At 37.7% G+C, this 17,303-nt stretch overlaps 1 protein-coding gene across 1 annotated transcript in view; it reads right to left on the bottom strand.

Annotated features, from left to right (window-relative positions):
• PANK3 (pantothenate kinase 3) overlaps positions 1-16,990 on the bottom strand; it is a 28,280-nt gene extending 11,290 nt beyond the window's left edge. The window contains exons 1-5 of the mRNA XM_026061307.1: positions 16,891-16,990; positions 4,894-5,246; positions 2,611-2,864; positions 1,785-1,961; positions 3-93 (exon numbers count right to left, since the gene is read on the bottom strand). Of these exons, the coding sequence (XP_025917092.1) occupies positions 3-93; positions 1,785-1,961; positions 2,611-2,864; positions 4,894-5,246; positions 16,891-16,918 (903 nt within the window). The 5' untranslated portion in view covers positions 16,919-16,990. The remainder of the gene's footprint in view (positions 1-2; positions 94-1,784; positions 1,962-2,610; positions 2,865-4,893; positions 5,247-16,890) is intronic.
• Between the last annotated feature and the right edge of the window lie 313 nt (positions 16,991-17,303).

Below are 17,303 nucleotides of genomic sequence, written 5' to 3'. Positions count from 1 at the left end.
CCAATGTTATTGGTGATGGTGACCAGTATGGCTCTTGCCAGGTCTTCTTTACTCACAGACTCTCTCTTCTCTTTGTAGATCATATTCCCAAAACTAGAACAGGAAAAATTTCCATTAAGTACAAAGTGATTCGGGTGCATTTGAAGTAATTTCAGAGTGTAATTATTATGCTATAGCAGAACTCAAGTCTCCTGTTTATTCTTAAGCAACTCCCTTTTCAAGTCCCTATGAAATACAGTAATTTGACAACTGACACTATAATGCACGTATCTATTCCTTTACAGGAAAACAGCAGCCTTGTTACAATGACGACTCCCAACAAATTCTTTTCGTTTACATTGCTGATTTTCATGAAGAAGCATCTACAACAAAAAGTAGCCTTATTTTTAGGCAAGATTACACTGTAAGCCTAGACACTGCAAATGAAGTCAATGCCTAAGTCTGATGGTGAATTCTACAACTCCTCATGCTTGCTTCCTCATTAAAACATATATCCAACCCTCTGAAAGTAGCAGAAGCAAAACAGAGATGAGTTGAATGGCTGTGTCCCATCATAAAACCCTCAGAAACAGAAAACACACAGCTGACAAACTGCTAAGTCACTGATTAATAACCTGAGACTTAGGTTGTGCAAATCCAAGCTTCTAGATTAGAAAGACATTTTCATTACTATCCACAATATATTGCTTCCTACAAATAAAAAATTCAAGACAAGACTCTATAGCTATGCATGGTATTTTACCACTAAGGACTACATGCCATACCTAAGTCAGTTCAAAGAGCCAGAATTCTGGATATTCTAAAACTCAAATAGCCATATAAGTTTCTAGGGGTCTTAAAAAGTAAATGAGAACAAAAGTAACTATCCACAGAGTGAGTTAAGATGAATTAACTAAAAGTATAAAACTGTACATATTAAAACCTCTCTGCAGATATTCTGTTTCTGAAGATTGGACTCAGCTGATGGGAAAGGGAGAATTAAGTTACTGTGAATTAAAACCTCTTTACTACCAAATAAGAGCAAAGGTTTAATGAACTCTGTTAAGCATATATTAGTTTCACTCTGAAAGCTTATTCTTCTTGTATTTCTTAAAGGTAGAAAACCATAACATCACCAGAAATCTTCCCCAATGGAAATAAAAACAGCAGCTATTACAAAAATCCTCTGTAATGGTAGTCAAATATATTAATTCCTATGGTGCAAACTGTTTACGTTCAAGAGCCTTCACAAATGAGTAGCTAAAATAATATGCCAGGTGCCTGTACTGACCTCGATGTATCAAAAAAGCAGAGTCATTCTGGAAATGAGAGATGCTACTAAAAGAGGAACTAAAATGCCTTCTTCCTCTTCCATGCCACTCCTAGCTGGACAATGACCCTACTAAAAGATTCTAGGAAGTCAACAAGTAATTATCATTATTTTTTCATATACGCTTTGTCCTTTTCACTCCTGTGATCAGCTCATGTTCTCTCTGACTCACGTAAAAGAAAAATCCTCAGCTGTATGTGATCCATCACATGAAATTTTTTCAACATCTAGCTCAAAGTCACATGCTACTATGTGGCTTTAAATCTTCAGGAAACCTAAGTAGATATATTTTTATGGCAAAAATGTCACTTGACTACAACAGAAGCTTGCAAAAAGGAGTTTTCTCTATATTAACATTTTAAGTCTCATTTTTGAAACTTTAGCATCTTAATTGTACTGGGAAGAAAAATAAAGAGAGTGCACGCGAGAGCGCGCACATATGGCATGAGAGAACAACAAAAGGTCTCTTGATTACCTGGATGCTACTGCCCATCCTGGCAAGCCAAATCTTTCATAGTCTCCTCCATAAATATCTCGAACCAGCTTGTCAGCATGTGTGCTGTCTCCTTTGGACGCCATTTCCAGAGCTTCTTCAAAACTTTCACAGCCCGTCAACAAACTGCATAAACCGAGAAAGGTCCCTCCACCTAGACTAATAAGAAAGAAAAAAATTTTGCTTTTAAATAGTATTTCCTAAGGTCAGAGATTCTCATGCTATAATTAAAACAAATAAACCTCTCCAGCTTAGCTACCAAGTTGTCTACTTTCTTGCTCATTAAACAGCTGTTAATCAGGTTAATGTTTATATAAGTGATTTGCAAGAAGGTAACTGTACAGTAAGAGGTACCAAATAGGTAAAAGCTATCAAAATGTCAGCTGGAAGATGTAATCAGAGGCTAAAATGCCCTGAAATCCACACATCTTACCACTGTCTCTGATCCTTGATTATTTTCTTTAAAACACATGTGGACATATTTATTCGTACAAGGCAAAAGAAACACAGGTACACTGGACACATTATCAAAACTTAAGTCAAACCCCATAAAACACTCTCATTATGAAGCACTTGTAGCACACATCAATTGACAAAGAAAATACTGATTAAACCTCCTCAGTAACAGAGCTATGGAGATGGGCTTCAATTAATGCATCAGTAAACTAAAGATAAAATAGTTCTCCACACTGCAAGGAGAAGGGAGGGGATAGGTGTGGGGGAGACTCAGGATGAGGAAACACTTAGAAAACAGAGAGCTTATTGTTTCACACAGTAACACCACCAACTTCGGTTTTTATATTATTACCTTGTTCCAGTTACTCTTTTATAGTTGTCTTTGGAATGGACTGATAAAATACTGACTCCTGAACCAATGTTAACTACCAGCAGTGGATACGGGTCATCCAAGTTAAAAGGCATCTTTTGGCATCTCTCAGGTTCTGAGGCATTTTCAAAGTAATAGCACTCTGCCTGGCCATTGAAGCTGACAGAGTCTATATACAATAAGCCTTTGACAAGGCAGTCAAGCTCATCCAGTTTGTGCAGCTGGAGGTTTCCAATCTGTGTTTWAAAAAAAAAAAAGAAAAAGTTAGCATATCCTAACATTACCTAAACATGCTACAAATTAATGACTATATACGTATTGCCTAACTTTAAGCAGCTATCTCAGATGACTAATTCAAAAACTTCAATCCGACTATAAAGCCAACAAAGCATTCAGAGGTAAATTCTGAATGTCTAAATTAGCAAACTTCTCTGACTATTGATCTGGATCTTAGGTTCCTATCAAGCAACAGATAGGCAGTATACATATCTGTTTTAGAAAGCTCAGCAAAGATAACTTTTGAGATAATCAGACATGAATTATCACCATTTTTCAACAATCTAAATCAAAAACGATCAGCAAATATCCTAAAGGCTCCATTTAGTGTTATCATGGTCAAACTGGCACATCTGCACACCTTTTCAAGGCTTTTGTCTGGGGGTGGGGGGGTGGGGGGAGGGATATACTCTCCCTCCCCTCTTAAAAATCAGTCATTTCTAAGATGTCAGCAAATGAAAAACCTAAATAGCATCCTACTAGCTTTTACTGCAACCATATTAGCACTCCAAGATCATAAGAATGCCCCAGGTTATAAATTCTGTGGGCTTATTTTAGGCTGGTTATAGCTCTTCCTCAGATTTGCATGCAACTTTTAGGCTGCCATTCTCTCACAAAACAGCAGGATAATTTGATAGTTTCTATGGATTCTAAGAGGGCCATAATTTCACCCTACACTTAATCCAGTTTAACTCTTGGCTTTCACAAAAAGAGTGATCACATTCCATTATCACTTTTCTCCCTTACCTGCAGCGGGGTGTCCCAGCAGTTACAGGGGGAGTCCAATTAGCTAGTTGATCCAAGAAAAAAAGTAAACTCCCTAACATGACTCTGAATCAGATCAGCTCACTTTCAGAAAGCAGCCTGCTGTTAGATCATGAAGCTGCACAATCAGACTGGGTTGCACACTACTGAACCTGACACCAGTACCAGCTCACAATATTCCCTGTCCCCTCCTCTTTCCCCAACTCATTGCAGCTCCTCATGCCACGACACAAGAGTTCGCGAAGTTTCACAATTAAGTAGATCAGGGAACTTGTGAGTCACAGAATCACAGAATAGCTGGTGTTGGAAGGGACCTCTGGAGATCATCTGGTCCAACCCACATAAAATATTTTTGTGGGGTTTCAGAAACTTAAGTAGCTCTGCTATACAAATTGTGACCCTACCCCACAACAGTTGTGCTGGCCCAACACAGGACTGGCAGGAGAATGGAAGTACAAGCAGATTTTCAAACAATACATTTTGTACTATCGGAAGTCTTCTTGCCTCTAGAACCTCAAGAGGATTGTGGTCATTTTCAAGCAAGGACATGTGCGTATTAGGTACTGTGACAGATTCCCAACTAGTAATAACATTACAGTAGTAACTTCAGACAGAAGCTCCATCTGAACAAATGATCAATTTTAATCATCAAGGGAAGAGCCAAAACACCTCAGAAAAATCCAAAAACCTCTTTGTTGTTGAAAAGACTGCCTTATAGATATTCACTTTGTCACAGATTTACAAACAATGTACTGGGCTAAATTCATCAGGATATTCGGGCCCACGCTTTCATATGAATTACCCTTCATAAAAGCAAGGTTGGAGAAAGCTATCAAAGACTGCATAGGAAAGAAAATTCAAAGTGAGTTAAGCACCACAGCAGTTTAAGTATATTTCCCATCAGAGAAAAAMACAGATTAGAAAATGGTTATCTTCCATAAAGGTGTCCTGCATTCTGCTGCATTAATGGAAGCTCCCTTGAGCTACTTAGCTATCAGCATCAGATCAAGATGCCAGCAGTCCCCTCCCAGCCCTCCTTCTTTGTCTGTCATGACGACAGCAGGAAGCGTATTTCTAGATTAACATACTTAGTAGACTGAAAAACAAGTGAATAGTTAATAATCTCCAAGCATTCCACAGTTCCTCAAAATACTTCTTGCTTTAACCTATCAGCAGCAATGTTTTTTACAACAGCTTCAGTATGAGGAAAGATAGGCTACCTACTGTGCGAAAGTCTTCTTCAAACTTATAAGCGCCACCTCCGGTGGCACAAAGCACCGTATGTAGTGTTGAAAAGTTTTTATTTCTTCCCATTTGGATAAAAGTGGGCAAATCATGAGTTGGGAATCGAATAAAGTGCAAGTTTCCTCTTCGACCAAAAATCGTTAAGTCTTTCAGTTCAAGGTGGACATCTCGAATGCCAGTGGATCCATAGGCTACATTAGAAGTCAGGTATTTGCGAATGCTCTTCAAGCTTTCAACTTCCTCCTGCTCCTCCTCTGCAGTGATATCAATAGGTTCAAAATATGCAAGTTTCACCAAAGTTCCCCCAATGTCCATGCCAAACCATGGAAAAGCTGTGGAGATACAATCATTGATCCATTAGCTTTGTAAAAAAGCCAAAGAAATACATGTAATTTAAGACTAAACCAACACTATACTTTTCAACAAGGAAGGTATTAACAAAAATCCTTGTACAGGAAGTTAGCCAAAAAAAGTTTGAAACAAGACAGGAACAAAAATTCAGTACTCATTTTCATTAAATAACCTTAAATACCTATTTGGTGAAAGGTCAAATGGAACAATGAGCAACTCTCCTTTTTACACACATAATGCTGTCACATGAGCTCAGAACACCCAACTCAACACTCCCAGAACAGTACCTTATATTTCACAAAAATTCATAGAATGACTTAAATCACTTCTTTTTTTTAAAAGGACAAAGTTTTAAACTAATCTTCATTCCTAAAATAATTTTTTTGCTATGTTTTAGCACAAAAACTGCAATGAATACTTGTGAGAAAACAGATTTATTCATTGTAGCTGACAACAGTGACAGGAGAAGTATTCATCCTCCAACAGTGAATTCTCTCCTGCCCATTAAACATTTATTTGGAGAAGAAAACACTAATTTCTTTGCAAGTTTTTAAAAAATTGACACAGTTAATATGATCAATTTCTGAAAGTGAAGAGAGCCGCTCATATAACCCTTTGAAATTACAAAAGGCTAGTGACAAATATTAAGAAGTACATGTAAGATAGAAAATTGACAATACCTAGGTTCTACTTTATTTTTTCTTATCTTGGATAAGAAGGGAGAAATTCTGTACTATAAAAACCAACAACACTACGGTATTTTGACTTTTTTTGCACTTTTCTGGCATGACTGCAAAAAGATTTTCTTAACAGGGATTCTATCATTTATGTCATCTTAAACTGTCATTTGAATACGCCTGTATCAATAAACCTTCATAACTGTGTGTGGTGAAACAGATTTTCAGTAACTCTACAGCAAACAAAATGCCTTTATCTTAGTTTCCCCCCACCTGACATCTCCCAGAAACATTGTTTCAAAAACATAATTTGTAAATTTAAGAATAATCCTGAACATCCAGCTAGGAATATCATATTTTCTTTTTCTAATTGACACAATCATTTGGTGCTTTTTAAAAAATATTCTGTAGAGTTCTTGTACTTCTTCAGATGCAATTAATACACTACAGAAGCATGAAACTCATGAACAAAAACAAAAAAATGTTAACACGTTCATCAAGAACAAGATATAATTTAATTTATGCTGGATTTACATTACCAGTGGGGATTTATCCTCGGAAAGAAAGGCCTACCAAAATATTTTAACATATTTAGTCAAGGTGGGCTGCAAGCCATATCTTTTATAACATGAGTGCAAAAGTTAAAAGAAGGAAAACTTAAAAGTTGCCTTAACTTTCAGGAATGGATATTCAGAGAATATTGCCAGACATTAATAAAACCAGATCAAGTCAGTAACTTCACTGATATCATAAAACAGATGTATTCAAAAATAAGAATGATTTGAGTAAAATTTAATTCCAAGTGGGAATAAAAATATTCTAAAACCARCAAAAATGGTAAGATGTGATAAATGCGCATTTCAGGAGTTCTTTATTTGATCCTTCAACAAATGAGTTTTAATTCTGTTTTTAAGCCTCAGTACTACCTAAAGTAATTTTAGTACTAAGCTGTTTCTGCAGCATTAAAATGTCAGAAGAGATAGCAAGGACAGCTGTTGGCATGGTGTGAAACTAAGAACATGAATGCTACTAAAATTTAGATAAAAAATATACCAGATTAAACAAAACAAAAAAAGGACTTACTTAGTAAAATATAAATGACTTAGTAACTGAGGCCCTCCTTCATCCATGAATCACACAGATCAGTTACAAGACAAAAGCTGAGATCTTAGCATATAACTAAGCATAAAGTCAAAAATGTATTCCTTTAACAACTTGTTTGCATTGCAACTCCGGACATAATAAAATTTGTCATCTTATCATTTGACCACAATTAGTTGATGATTTATTAAGCAACTTCACTAAGTTTCAGCTTCTTGTTGTAAATAATGTCACAAGATCCAAAATGAAGACAGGAAGTTTATACACCCAGCAGACCAGAAAGGGCCTGCAGGAGTCAATCCAATCCATTCAGTATTTAATTAGGACTCAGTAAGCTGAGTATTACCTAAAATACTCAGGATCTTTCCCTTTCAGTGGGCCTACTGGACAACTAGAAGAAAGTCTTCCACAATATCAAAAAAGAGAGGGGAAAGTACATGCTACAAGTATAGGGAATATTTGGTCAAACTCATGTATGCTTACAAGAAGATCCACAGCATCCCATCTGAAACGATTCAAAGGCTTTCGCAAATATAACATTAGTCTGAGTTCTAAAAATCTTAAGGTTTATGAATCTTGAATACCAAATAAAACAGATCAGAGAGAATAGTGAACTATCAGGAAGTTTATCCCCTAATTATAATGATCCCATTTTTCAGCATAAAATCTGTTCCCATACCATTCAAAATCACAGTTTTGGGGTTTACTGGGTGGTCTTAACAACAATTCAAGAATTTTGAGACTGAAGAAATGGGTCAGTTTTCACCTCTGCTACAAGACCCAAGAACTTTCACATTCTTCTTTAAAAATTTGTCAAGATTTGCCTTGTTCAAGTTCTGTTTGCCAGGTTGGGGGGGGGKGTGTCTGACAAGCAACTAAGCCCATGGGCCATTAACTTAGTATTCATACCAGCAACCTAGATGCAGACATTACAGTTCACATTCTTGCATACATAAGCCAGTCATTTGATTTATATACAGGTCTATCCAGGAAAATTAAAGTGATCTTGCTTTCCAACCATAGAAGGGGCTATATGTAAATATATTCTACATATTTTTTTTTTATATATGAGTATACAATGAGCTGAACTCCATCTGCAATTTTGGGACTGCACTGCAAGGATGTATGATTATCCATACTTGAGCTACCTTTTTTCAAATATTAGAAAGCCACTGATCCTACAGAGAATTAGAACATAACTGTGTATGTATGGACACAATACGGAACCTCATGACCCCTTTACCTATTGCTGTAGCCTTCAAATCAGTAAAGTTTGCTTTCGATAAAGTACAGTTGAGGATCTTTCCTATATGGATGTGGGGGATGGAGAAAAAGAAACCCATGTAAATACACCAGTTTCTCTTCCAAATACTGAAAAATGTGGTTTCATTTGCAGGGTTAAAATCAGGCCACAGAGAGATTTAGTACGAACGACTAGTCAGAAAACTAAAGAGATCACACTCAAGTTTCCTGCAGCACTTCCTCTCCACAAGAGAGTCAAGCTAATTGTGGTAATGGCTGAAGATGACACATCTACTTTCATATCATCCCACACAAGGAGTCTGTGTATTACTTTACACCACATATATTACCACTCCGCCTAAAATGCTGTTGATACTATTTGGGACATGTTCAAAGCACAGCATTTTTCACTCTTATGTATGGATATCTGCAGCACGATTGCTGGTATAGTCTCATCAAATCCATGAAAAACTCAGTTCCGAGATAGTCTTGTCTTTGAAAGCTGCCTTTGAAGCAAAATAGCACAGAGCACATCTTGGGCTGAGGATACATAAATGATTTTATAAAAAGTATTTTCATATTTTTTATCCATAGGTCAAGCTTTCTTCTTTGAGTGAGAGATCTAGGAGCAGAATGACAACAGCACAATCTTCAGAAACAAACGGCAACAACAACAAAATAGACATTAGGTTGATTCTTACTGTTGTGCTAGTTAAAGAAATGTCTGCCTCAAGCCTRTAACTCTGCAGATATCAAGTTTTGAGGACTCCAATAACTGTATCCATCATTCTGCAGCTTCTATTCGAAAGGGGTGCCAATGCACCTAGAGTAAAACTGGGCTTCTTCCGCAGCTTTATGGGTATTTGATCATGGAAAGAGTTTTCTCAGCTCTTCACAATTGTTCTACTTCCTAGGAATACTCTACAAAAAGCGATGTAGAGCTCAGAAGTTTTCCTTGTGGAGAATTAAACCATTATTTACAGAATAAATCCATTGTCTTGTCTTTTCAAAGTTCTTATCTTTGTGGAGGTCAATTACATTTTAAACACTGAACAGAAAAGCAGAAGTTGAGCTTTTTACTCAACAAGCTTACTTGCCTTGGATAAATTGCATAAAACTGCTCAGAAACATGTTTTCTACTTCTAGGAAGTCAAATCAAGCTCTATTTAAGATACATACATATTTTTACCATCTGAGAAGAGACAAATATCCAAAGCAGAACACAAACTCGCAAAGGCAAAAATGTACAGTTTAATGTGCTACTTCACACCAAATTAAACCATCTCCAACAGAACAGCAAAAGGAGTATCACAATACCCAGCCTTCTCAATCCCAAATCCAGATTTTATTTCATTCCCAGGCTCTGCCATGAACCACTGTGAGGCCTAAATAGCAACAGCAACCAGGAACTTTTGCTATAAAGCAACTACTTGTTCTGTATGTGTTGTAAAGTTGGCTTTGAGAGGCAAGCTGCTCATAACTAAGAAATTAAGAGTATTTCCTAGAACTGCTTCCTGCAATTTAGAAAAGCACTTCCCATGCAGGAAGAGTGCTGTCACAATATGCTGTGTTCAAGTAATAATGTAACAGTTCTACTGAATAAGAAAACCCGAGCTGATGGTTTTTTTTATTATTACTATTCAGAGCTATGCAGATGATCCTCATTCTGTTATGTCTGCACTTCTCAAGTTTTTGGTGTATATATTTTTGGGCAGCAATCCTAAGATTATTTATGTCTTATCATACAAGGTCTTTATATCCCAAGAGAAAATAATTACAATAAAAATCTTTCTCAGCCCAATATAAGCATGAAGCCTGATGCATTTTCCTCTTCTATGCATTCTGCTTCATCAGAGCAGAGGGCCTTCTAAGTCCTCTTCTCGAATCATGTAGTAGTATTTTGATTTCATATGTCCATTTTGGATCCAAAACTATTTTCAGAACTGTAGGAAGCATACACTCAAACACTTCACTATTTCCCCTTTATTTGGTCAAGAATAAGATTTTTCCAATTTAACGCTCTAATCGTATTTAGCCAACTAGATTTTAAAGACAAGAATTCCTGTCCCTGGTAAGTTCCTTCCTATGAATGTAACAACACAGATTTGCAACATAACTACCTCTAAAATACTTTCTTCTCCTCACTGTAACRTAAAATAAGAGTCTGTGCCAGCCCTACATTAAATTAACAAGAATTAGCCTTTGAAGAAGAGGAACTAATTCCTAACTTATTGGGAGGGAGTTGTCTACTGTGAGAAACTTTTACAGCTCTCTGTAAGTGACAGTAGAAAACAGGCTACCAGATTTTGTGCCAGCTTTGTAAGGAGGCTTATATTTTCCACACAAACTACACATGGATCAAAACCTTCGGCTTCTTTCTTGTGGCTCAAACAATGCCTAAGGGCAATGTTGTGTTGTTTTACTTTAAAAATTGACAGTAATGGATAGTGCCAATGACACAAACTTTTATAGCTTATATTAGCATGGGTTTTTTGTTGTTTTTTTTTAATGTTCCTACCGTCCCAGAAATGAGAATGGCAAAACCTGACGAAAAACAGGACCTCCATTGTATCTTCTGTAAGTAACTCTAATGCCTTATGCGGAGTGATGTTCCAAACTTTTTTCCCAGCCAGGAGGACTTAAGACTGTTGGACCACTTCAAAAACAACTGTGAATTTTGGGACACATGCCAAACATTAAGTATACTGCAGTCCGCAATTCTATACTGGCTGAAAATATAAGAAGGAAAATTTTCATGTAATTGCAGGAAAACTTATTTTTGCCAGCACTGCAACAGTTCTTTGTAGAAGCAAGCAAAATGATCAGTTTTTACGCACATAATTTATCTTCTAATCTTGCTCAGTACAGCCTTTGATAACAAAACTTTGATACTGTTCTAACTGTCAAAAAAAGCAAGTTCACTATGCAGAACTTGTTATACTGTACTATTTTAGAGTTGAGTTAAAAAATAGAAACTTAAACTAAATGTATTTTGCCGTTTCTCTAAATACATTTTCCTCTATGTACATGTACACATTCTTATGCTTTTGGTATTCGTCTAAAATATAATCTGCATATAACAGAGTAAGATTAATGGGAAACTGTAACACCTAAATCAGCTTGAAGTCTAAAGAGACCAGTGCGTCTAATGGGACAAGTTAGGAGAAAGCATACCTAAGATCTTTGACCTCCTAAATCAAAACATTTCAACATTATGGCTAGAAAGCAAGCTTCCTTTGTTGTACTAACGTTACACAGATGCGTATACGTGAGCATCTAGAAAACAAAATTGTATTTCAACTGTTCTCAGCCCTTTAGATACCGGAGAGTTTCTCTGCTTAAGCAGGTTTGTAACAAGTTTTTGGTTTAACTATCCCAAGTCCCTCACATACTAGATTTGGGCTGGGTAGAATTCAACATTCCTTACAGAAGATTTAACCTTCCTCTCCAATTGAATGCTGGAAACTCAGTATGTCATTTCAGAAGTTAAGCTGAACACAGACAAACAGCAATTCAGTGGAAAGAAAAACAGCCACCTCAAATTYGCATATATTTTGTCTACAAAATATAGCTTCAAAAGTTAATCCAATTCAACAAAATAAAGTTAAGACTGTAAAACAAATAACAGATTAAAATTTAACTGAGTATTTTGCTAGCTGTAGTCTTTTTACATAAAATAGTACGCTGTGGTAGCAGACCATATTGAATATGCAATTATCAAACCACAAACAAGGATGTGCATAACAAATAGAAGGTAAAAATGCAAATCTTATTCTAGGATCATATGTCAAGAGTACTATATACAAAACAAAGGTAATTATTCCACTCTGCTTGGCTATGGCAAGGTTTCAACTAGATTACCGTTTCCTATCTTGGAAAACACATTAAAAAAAACAAAACACAAAGCCTCCAGGAGGGAGAACAAAATAAAGAGATCTAGCATGACCAAGAAGATACGTCAAAGTATCTCATTTTGCTTTCTGAGGAACAGAGGTTTCTCAAACTGTTCATCATATTTCTTTTCCTTCTCTTCACCTTCACCCTGGAATACACTTGGAAACGCTCCCTGCATGTAAGTCCATAATGACCTGGTACTCCATACCCAACACCCCTGTCTAATTTGGCAGAGCCTGCCGGGTCCAAGAAGCAAAGAAGCTGTCAGCTGCCCCCTTTCACTTGGGGATTGTATTTGTCTCCAGTTACCAGAAGCTCCCCAGCAGCTTAACTGAAACTGCTGGACTAGAAAGTAAATGACTGGGTAGGGGGAAATGGGTAACAGAAGTAAAAGTTTTAGACTGATCAAATCTCTGACACATTCCCTAGTGAGAAGGCAAATAGCAACTAACTTGGCTGTTAAAGAGAGTTGTAAGTTTTTCTTACTATTTAACCTGACATAATCACTGCTGTTAACTGGGATGATTTCATTAAGAAGTTTATGGAATCCCTGTAAGGAAAAGTTTAAGGATGGACTGGACAAACATCCAGAATAAGGTATGCAATACTATCTATATCTATCTGTCTATATCTATCTATATACACACACACACACACACACATAAATGATCTTACCGAAACATGAATGCAGTACTGCTCCTTGTAGTCTATCATAACACACTCATCAAGAAATGTTTTTCCCCCATGTAATTCACTGAAAATTTTAAATCTGAGTATCCAGTAATAACAACATTTCTTGGTACAGGGAATAACACCTGCATTAAAATTATCTGACATGCACTGTTACATTCTTCCACAAGGATTTTCCCATTCCTCTCATTTACCCTACTGGAAAAATTCTCTATCAAATTCTGTAAACTCACCACGCTTTCCTGTTAAGCCATCTCTAGCATGCTACAGAAAAGCCACATTTATTCGTAGGATTGCAGGTGGTCATTTTCAATTACTGCAACCATTCCTCATTAGGTGTATCACATCTACAAATGGACACCATGTAAAGCTAATACAGGACAAAATACTGCTACCTTCATCTTCTGCCTCCTTGTTTAACTGTTAATTTTGTTCACATTTCAGTAGCAATCTCTTCAGACAGAAGTGCTTTTAATATAGTGAGATATGCCATGCAGATACATAATCTTAGACTTACACAAATACAGTATAAACTGTGCCTGGAAGTATTATTATTAGAAATAAATTTTTAAACTACAGCAAAATGAGAGCCTGTAACATCAGATTAAGGCTAATATCAGCTTTCAAAGATTAATAAAAAATAACAGCACGTTACATAACTAAGCAGTAAGTTCTATGAACACAAAAACCAATTTAAAAAGATGCTCCAGCAACTTAAATGGATTTTTTCTCAATTCTACTACACAAATCCTCCAAGGAATCACTGTACCCATGATGACTATATTTGTCTGTAGAACTAGATTAGATAAGATTTTTGTTCTTCTTTTCTATCAATACAGCATTTTGCAAATTTCTACTCTGTACTTTCATACATTAGTAAATCTGGATTCCCTTCAAGTGAGAGGTAGGCATTTGTTCTCAAATTATATTTTTATAAACACTTTTTAAACAAGCTGTAAATAAGTAACATGTACTACGTACTAAACATTAGACAGCTTGGCATTTTCTTCAGTTTATTACATTTCAGAGCCAAGGTCACTTGAGGAGCACAGTGTTCTGGCCCTTTCCTTCTCTCTCAGGTACCTTACACTCCCCTCCAAGTATGAAGTGCTCTCTCCAAATGATTCCCTCCTGTCTTCCCTTAAGATACATCTCATGGAACAGTAGCTCTGCAAGATGCTTTGCTCTCATATTTATCACCTTCACCCCAAATAACCTTTGGAAGTTCCTTCTACAAGAGCCAGCCATTCTTCCTCATATGGATTTCCCCAGAAGAGCTATCGTACAAGGGTTGGTTGGAAGGGACCTCTGGAGGTCTTCTAGTCCACCCTCTCATGCAAACTAGCAGGGCTATTACCAATACTAGATGAGGTCAACCACGGCTTTCTATAGCCAAGTCATTAAAACCTCCATAGTTTTTCAAGAAACCTTCAAGGATGGAGATTTCATAGCCTCTCCAGTTTCCAATGTTATACTAACTTCTTCGTACAAGTTTTTCCTAATGTCTAATCTGAACCTCTGTTATCCTCCTTCAAAAATGTCTATCCCCTCCCATCATGTGCAAAGGAAATTTAAATGTCTCTTTACTAGAGTCTTTCGAGAGTCTGAATACCAGAAGCCATGTTCCATGAATTCAGCTACACTCCTCACAAACTGTTTTTATTACTACAGAGTAGGAACAGTACTAGCCAGCTGAAGATTTTAAAGGGAGAATCAYGCAAACAGGCCCAGGCATTGTATCCACATTAGAAATTTTAAATTCAGTAAGTGCCTCCATTTTACCATCACCTCTTTTATTACAACCATGGCATTTAGTCATTGCAATCATGTTTTCTTTCAGGAGGCTAAACATTGATTTTGCCTATCTATACTTCTATTTGTAATTCTCTCAATTCTACTTTGTAGACACTTATCAACAGACAAATAACCTCTGGTTAAGCAACAGTTAACCATTTCTCCCTGCCACCCCCCCCCCCCATCAAATCTGGCTCCAGCAAAGATGATTAAATACTCACATCCTCTAAGAAATGCATACTGAGTCAACAATGGTACCGAAAAATGTCCAGAACTGTATTATACTGTCTAGTTATGAATTATTTGGCTAAAGTGGTTTTCTGAGCCCAGCTCAGCTTTCAGGTAGTGCCAAATCCAGAGCAGTATTTGGGCACCAAACCCCATGTATATCAATGTAATTTTCAATCTTAAGTGCTTTTGTGGATCTGCTCTTTTTCAAATATCCCCACTTTAGTCAGTTTGACTAAATACTTTGCTTCTAATCAGAAGCAAGGGCTTGCAGAATGAGTCTACAGTTCACTAAGAAACTAAGCGTTGTTATCTTTTAAAAAGCCATCAGGTTAAACAGCTTTAAAATACGCAATGTTAAAATGACAAGATGAAAGAAACAACTGAGTTTGACACTGTATTCTCTCCTTTCATTGCTTAGAAGTTGAAGACAAAAACTTTCAATCTCCTTATTATGCATCATGCAAAACCAACATAAAAATTCAGGTTCAAGAACTGGAAGTCTGCAACAAAAAATTTTGTATATTTAAATAGCTAAACTTCATGTTTAAATAACAATGCCAGATGTCAACAACAAGTTTTAAATCTGGCACTACAGAAAAGAGTCACTAAGGCCCAGCAGACACATTCCTGAAATGAACAGTATTCTGTTAGAAGCAGCCATACTCACACTATTTTAAATTACCAAACCACTATAAAGTTTTATGGCCAATTATTGCTTCAGAGTCATGATATCATTCCTTAAATATTATAGCAGTAAAAAAAAAAAAAAAAAAAGTTGTCTGAGCTGTACTTTTCATAAACACAATTACAGTCAGCTCAGAAATTTTCACAAACTGGTATTAGTAACAGGTGACAGCTAATGGTAAGCTACAGGATGAATATTTAGCTACAGGATGAATATTTCCCTTGACACACCACAAAGAACATTAAATATTTTCACAGTCTAACTCAATTGCATATTTATAGATACTTCCAGAGCCATACTAATACTTCCTGTATTACATATATGCTCAGTGATTTGTTCTTGTTGGGCTGATCAAGCAATATACTTGGAATATATACTTTACATTTTATATTTTAACTTTTCAGTTATATAATTTTTATTAGACAGGAATGAAAATAACATTAGGTCTAGGTCTTCAGGACTAGCCATTTTTTCCCCTTTTAACAACTCACCCTGAAAACAGTCTTTAAATATGATGAAAAAGAAAAGAAAAAAAATAGTTTAAGTCAGCATAGTAATACCTACATCCCTTTCAGCTAAGGTACACCTTCTGTGCAACTTTGACAGGTCTACCTAATCTGCATATACCTGTGACTTGCACATCTGTGTATCTCTTATACAGGGAAAAAGAGTCCTCATCTATATGCTACTTTATCAAAATCAAATTCCCTCTTCCCACAAAAAGGGGACTAGTAGTCTTAGACATTTTATTTGCATTCATCTGAGCCTGAACTCTGTTTCTGCCCTCCAAAACAAATCCAAATATAAAAAATAGTAAGAGATATTATTACAGTTAGTGTTATTAAAGGAAAGCATTAGTCATACTTCAGGATAACTGTACCCAAAGATTTTAAGGCTGTATTATTCTCTCTAAAAATCAGAAGTTTATAAGCCCTTAAAAAACAAAACTATAGCAACCGCAGGCACATGCACAGTGCTTAGTAACACTGATGAAATGCCCACCTCAAAAACCTTCTCAGAAACCTGCTCGGGCTACTTTGTATTCAAAAACAAGTAGCTCTTCTACTGCAAACACTTGACTTAAGCCGTCAGATCGGCAGGATCACCTGAACTCTGAAATCTTACTTAAAAGTGACAGGGATGAGTGGGGAAATTCTCAGCCGGCAGGCAGCTTCCGAGCTCGCAAGTCACAACCACCTGAAAAGCAAGGCCCGGCTTCCCGAAACCCCCTCCCCATCATGTTCACCACAGCGGCTTCCTCCCCCCTAAGGCAAGGAAGGCCAAGCGCGGCGCAACAGCTCTCGGGCTTACATGGCTTCTTGGCATCCTTGATCTTCATGGTGCAGCAGCGGCCGCCGGGCTGCGCCGCTGGCTGGGGAGGGCGGCGAGGCGCCGGCCGCGGGGTGGGCGCCCGGCCCTCGCCTGATGGGGCGGGCGCGGCGGCGGCGGCTGCTCAGCGCTGCCGCCCCGTCTCCTGACCGGGGCCGCCGGCGAGTGGGCGCCCGGCTCGTCAGAGCGGGGTGGCGGCGCGGACGAGCTACGCCAGGGAGGCGGGCAGCGCGGGCGGCTCCTCGTCGAGCGGAGACATCGGAAAGGAGGGGGGGGGGGCAGAGAGCGACGGCGGCAACCGTCACTGGCGGCCAGGCGCGGCCGGGCCCGGCCGGGGCTGCCCCTCTAGGCGGGGCCGGGCATCAGTTCCGGGGCCGCCGCGGGGAAGCCCGTCC

This window comes from Apteryx rowi, unplaced genomic scaffold (assembly GCF_003343035.1).
Source record: "Apteryx rowi isolate R43461 unplaced genomic scaffold, aptRow1 scaffold_18, whole genome shotgun sequence".
NCBI classification, from domain to species: Eukaryota; Metazoa; Chordata; class Aves; order Apterygiformes; family Apterygidae; genus Apteryx; species Apteryx rowi.
Note: the sequence above shows the minus strand (reverse complement) of the source record. Positions and strands in the feature narration are given on the sequence as shown.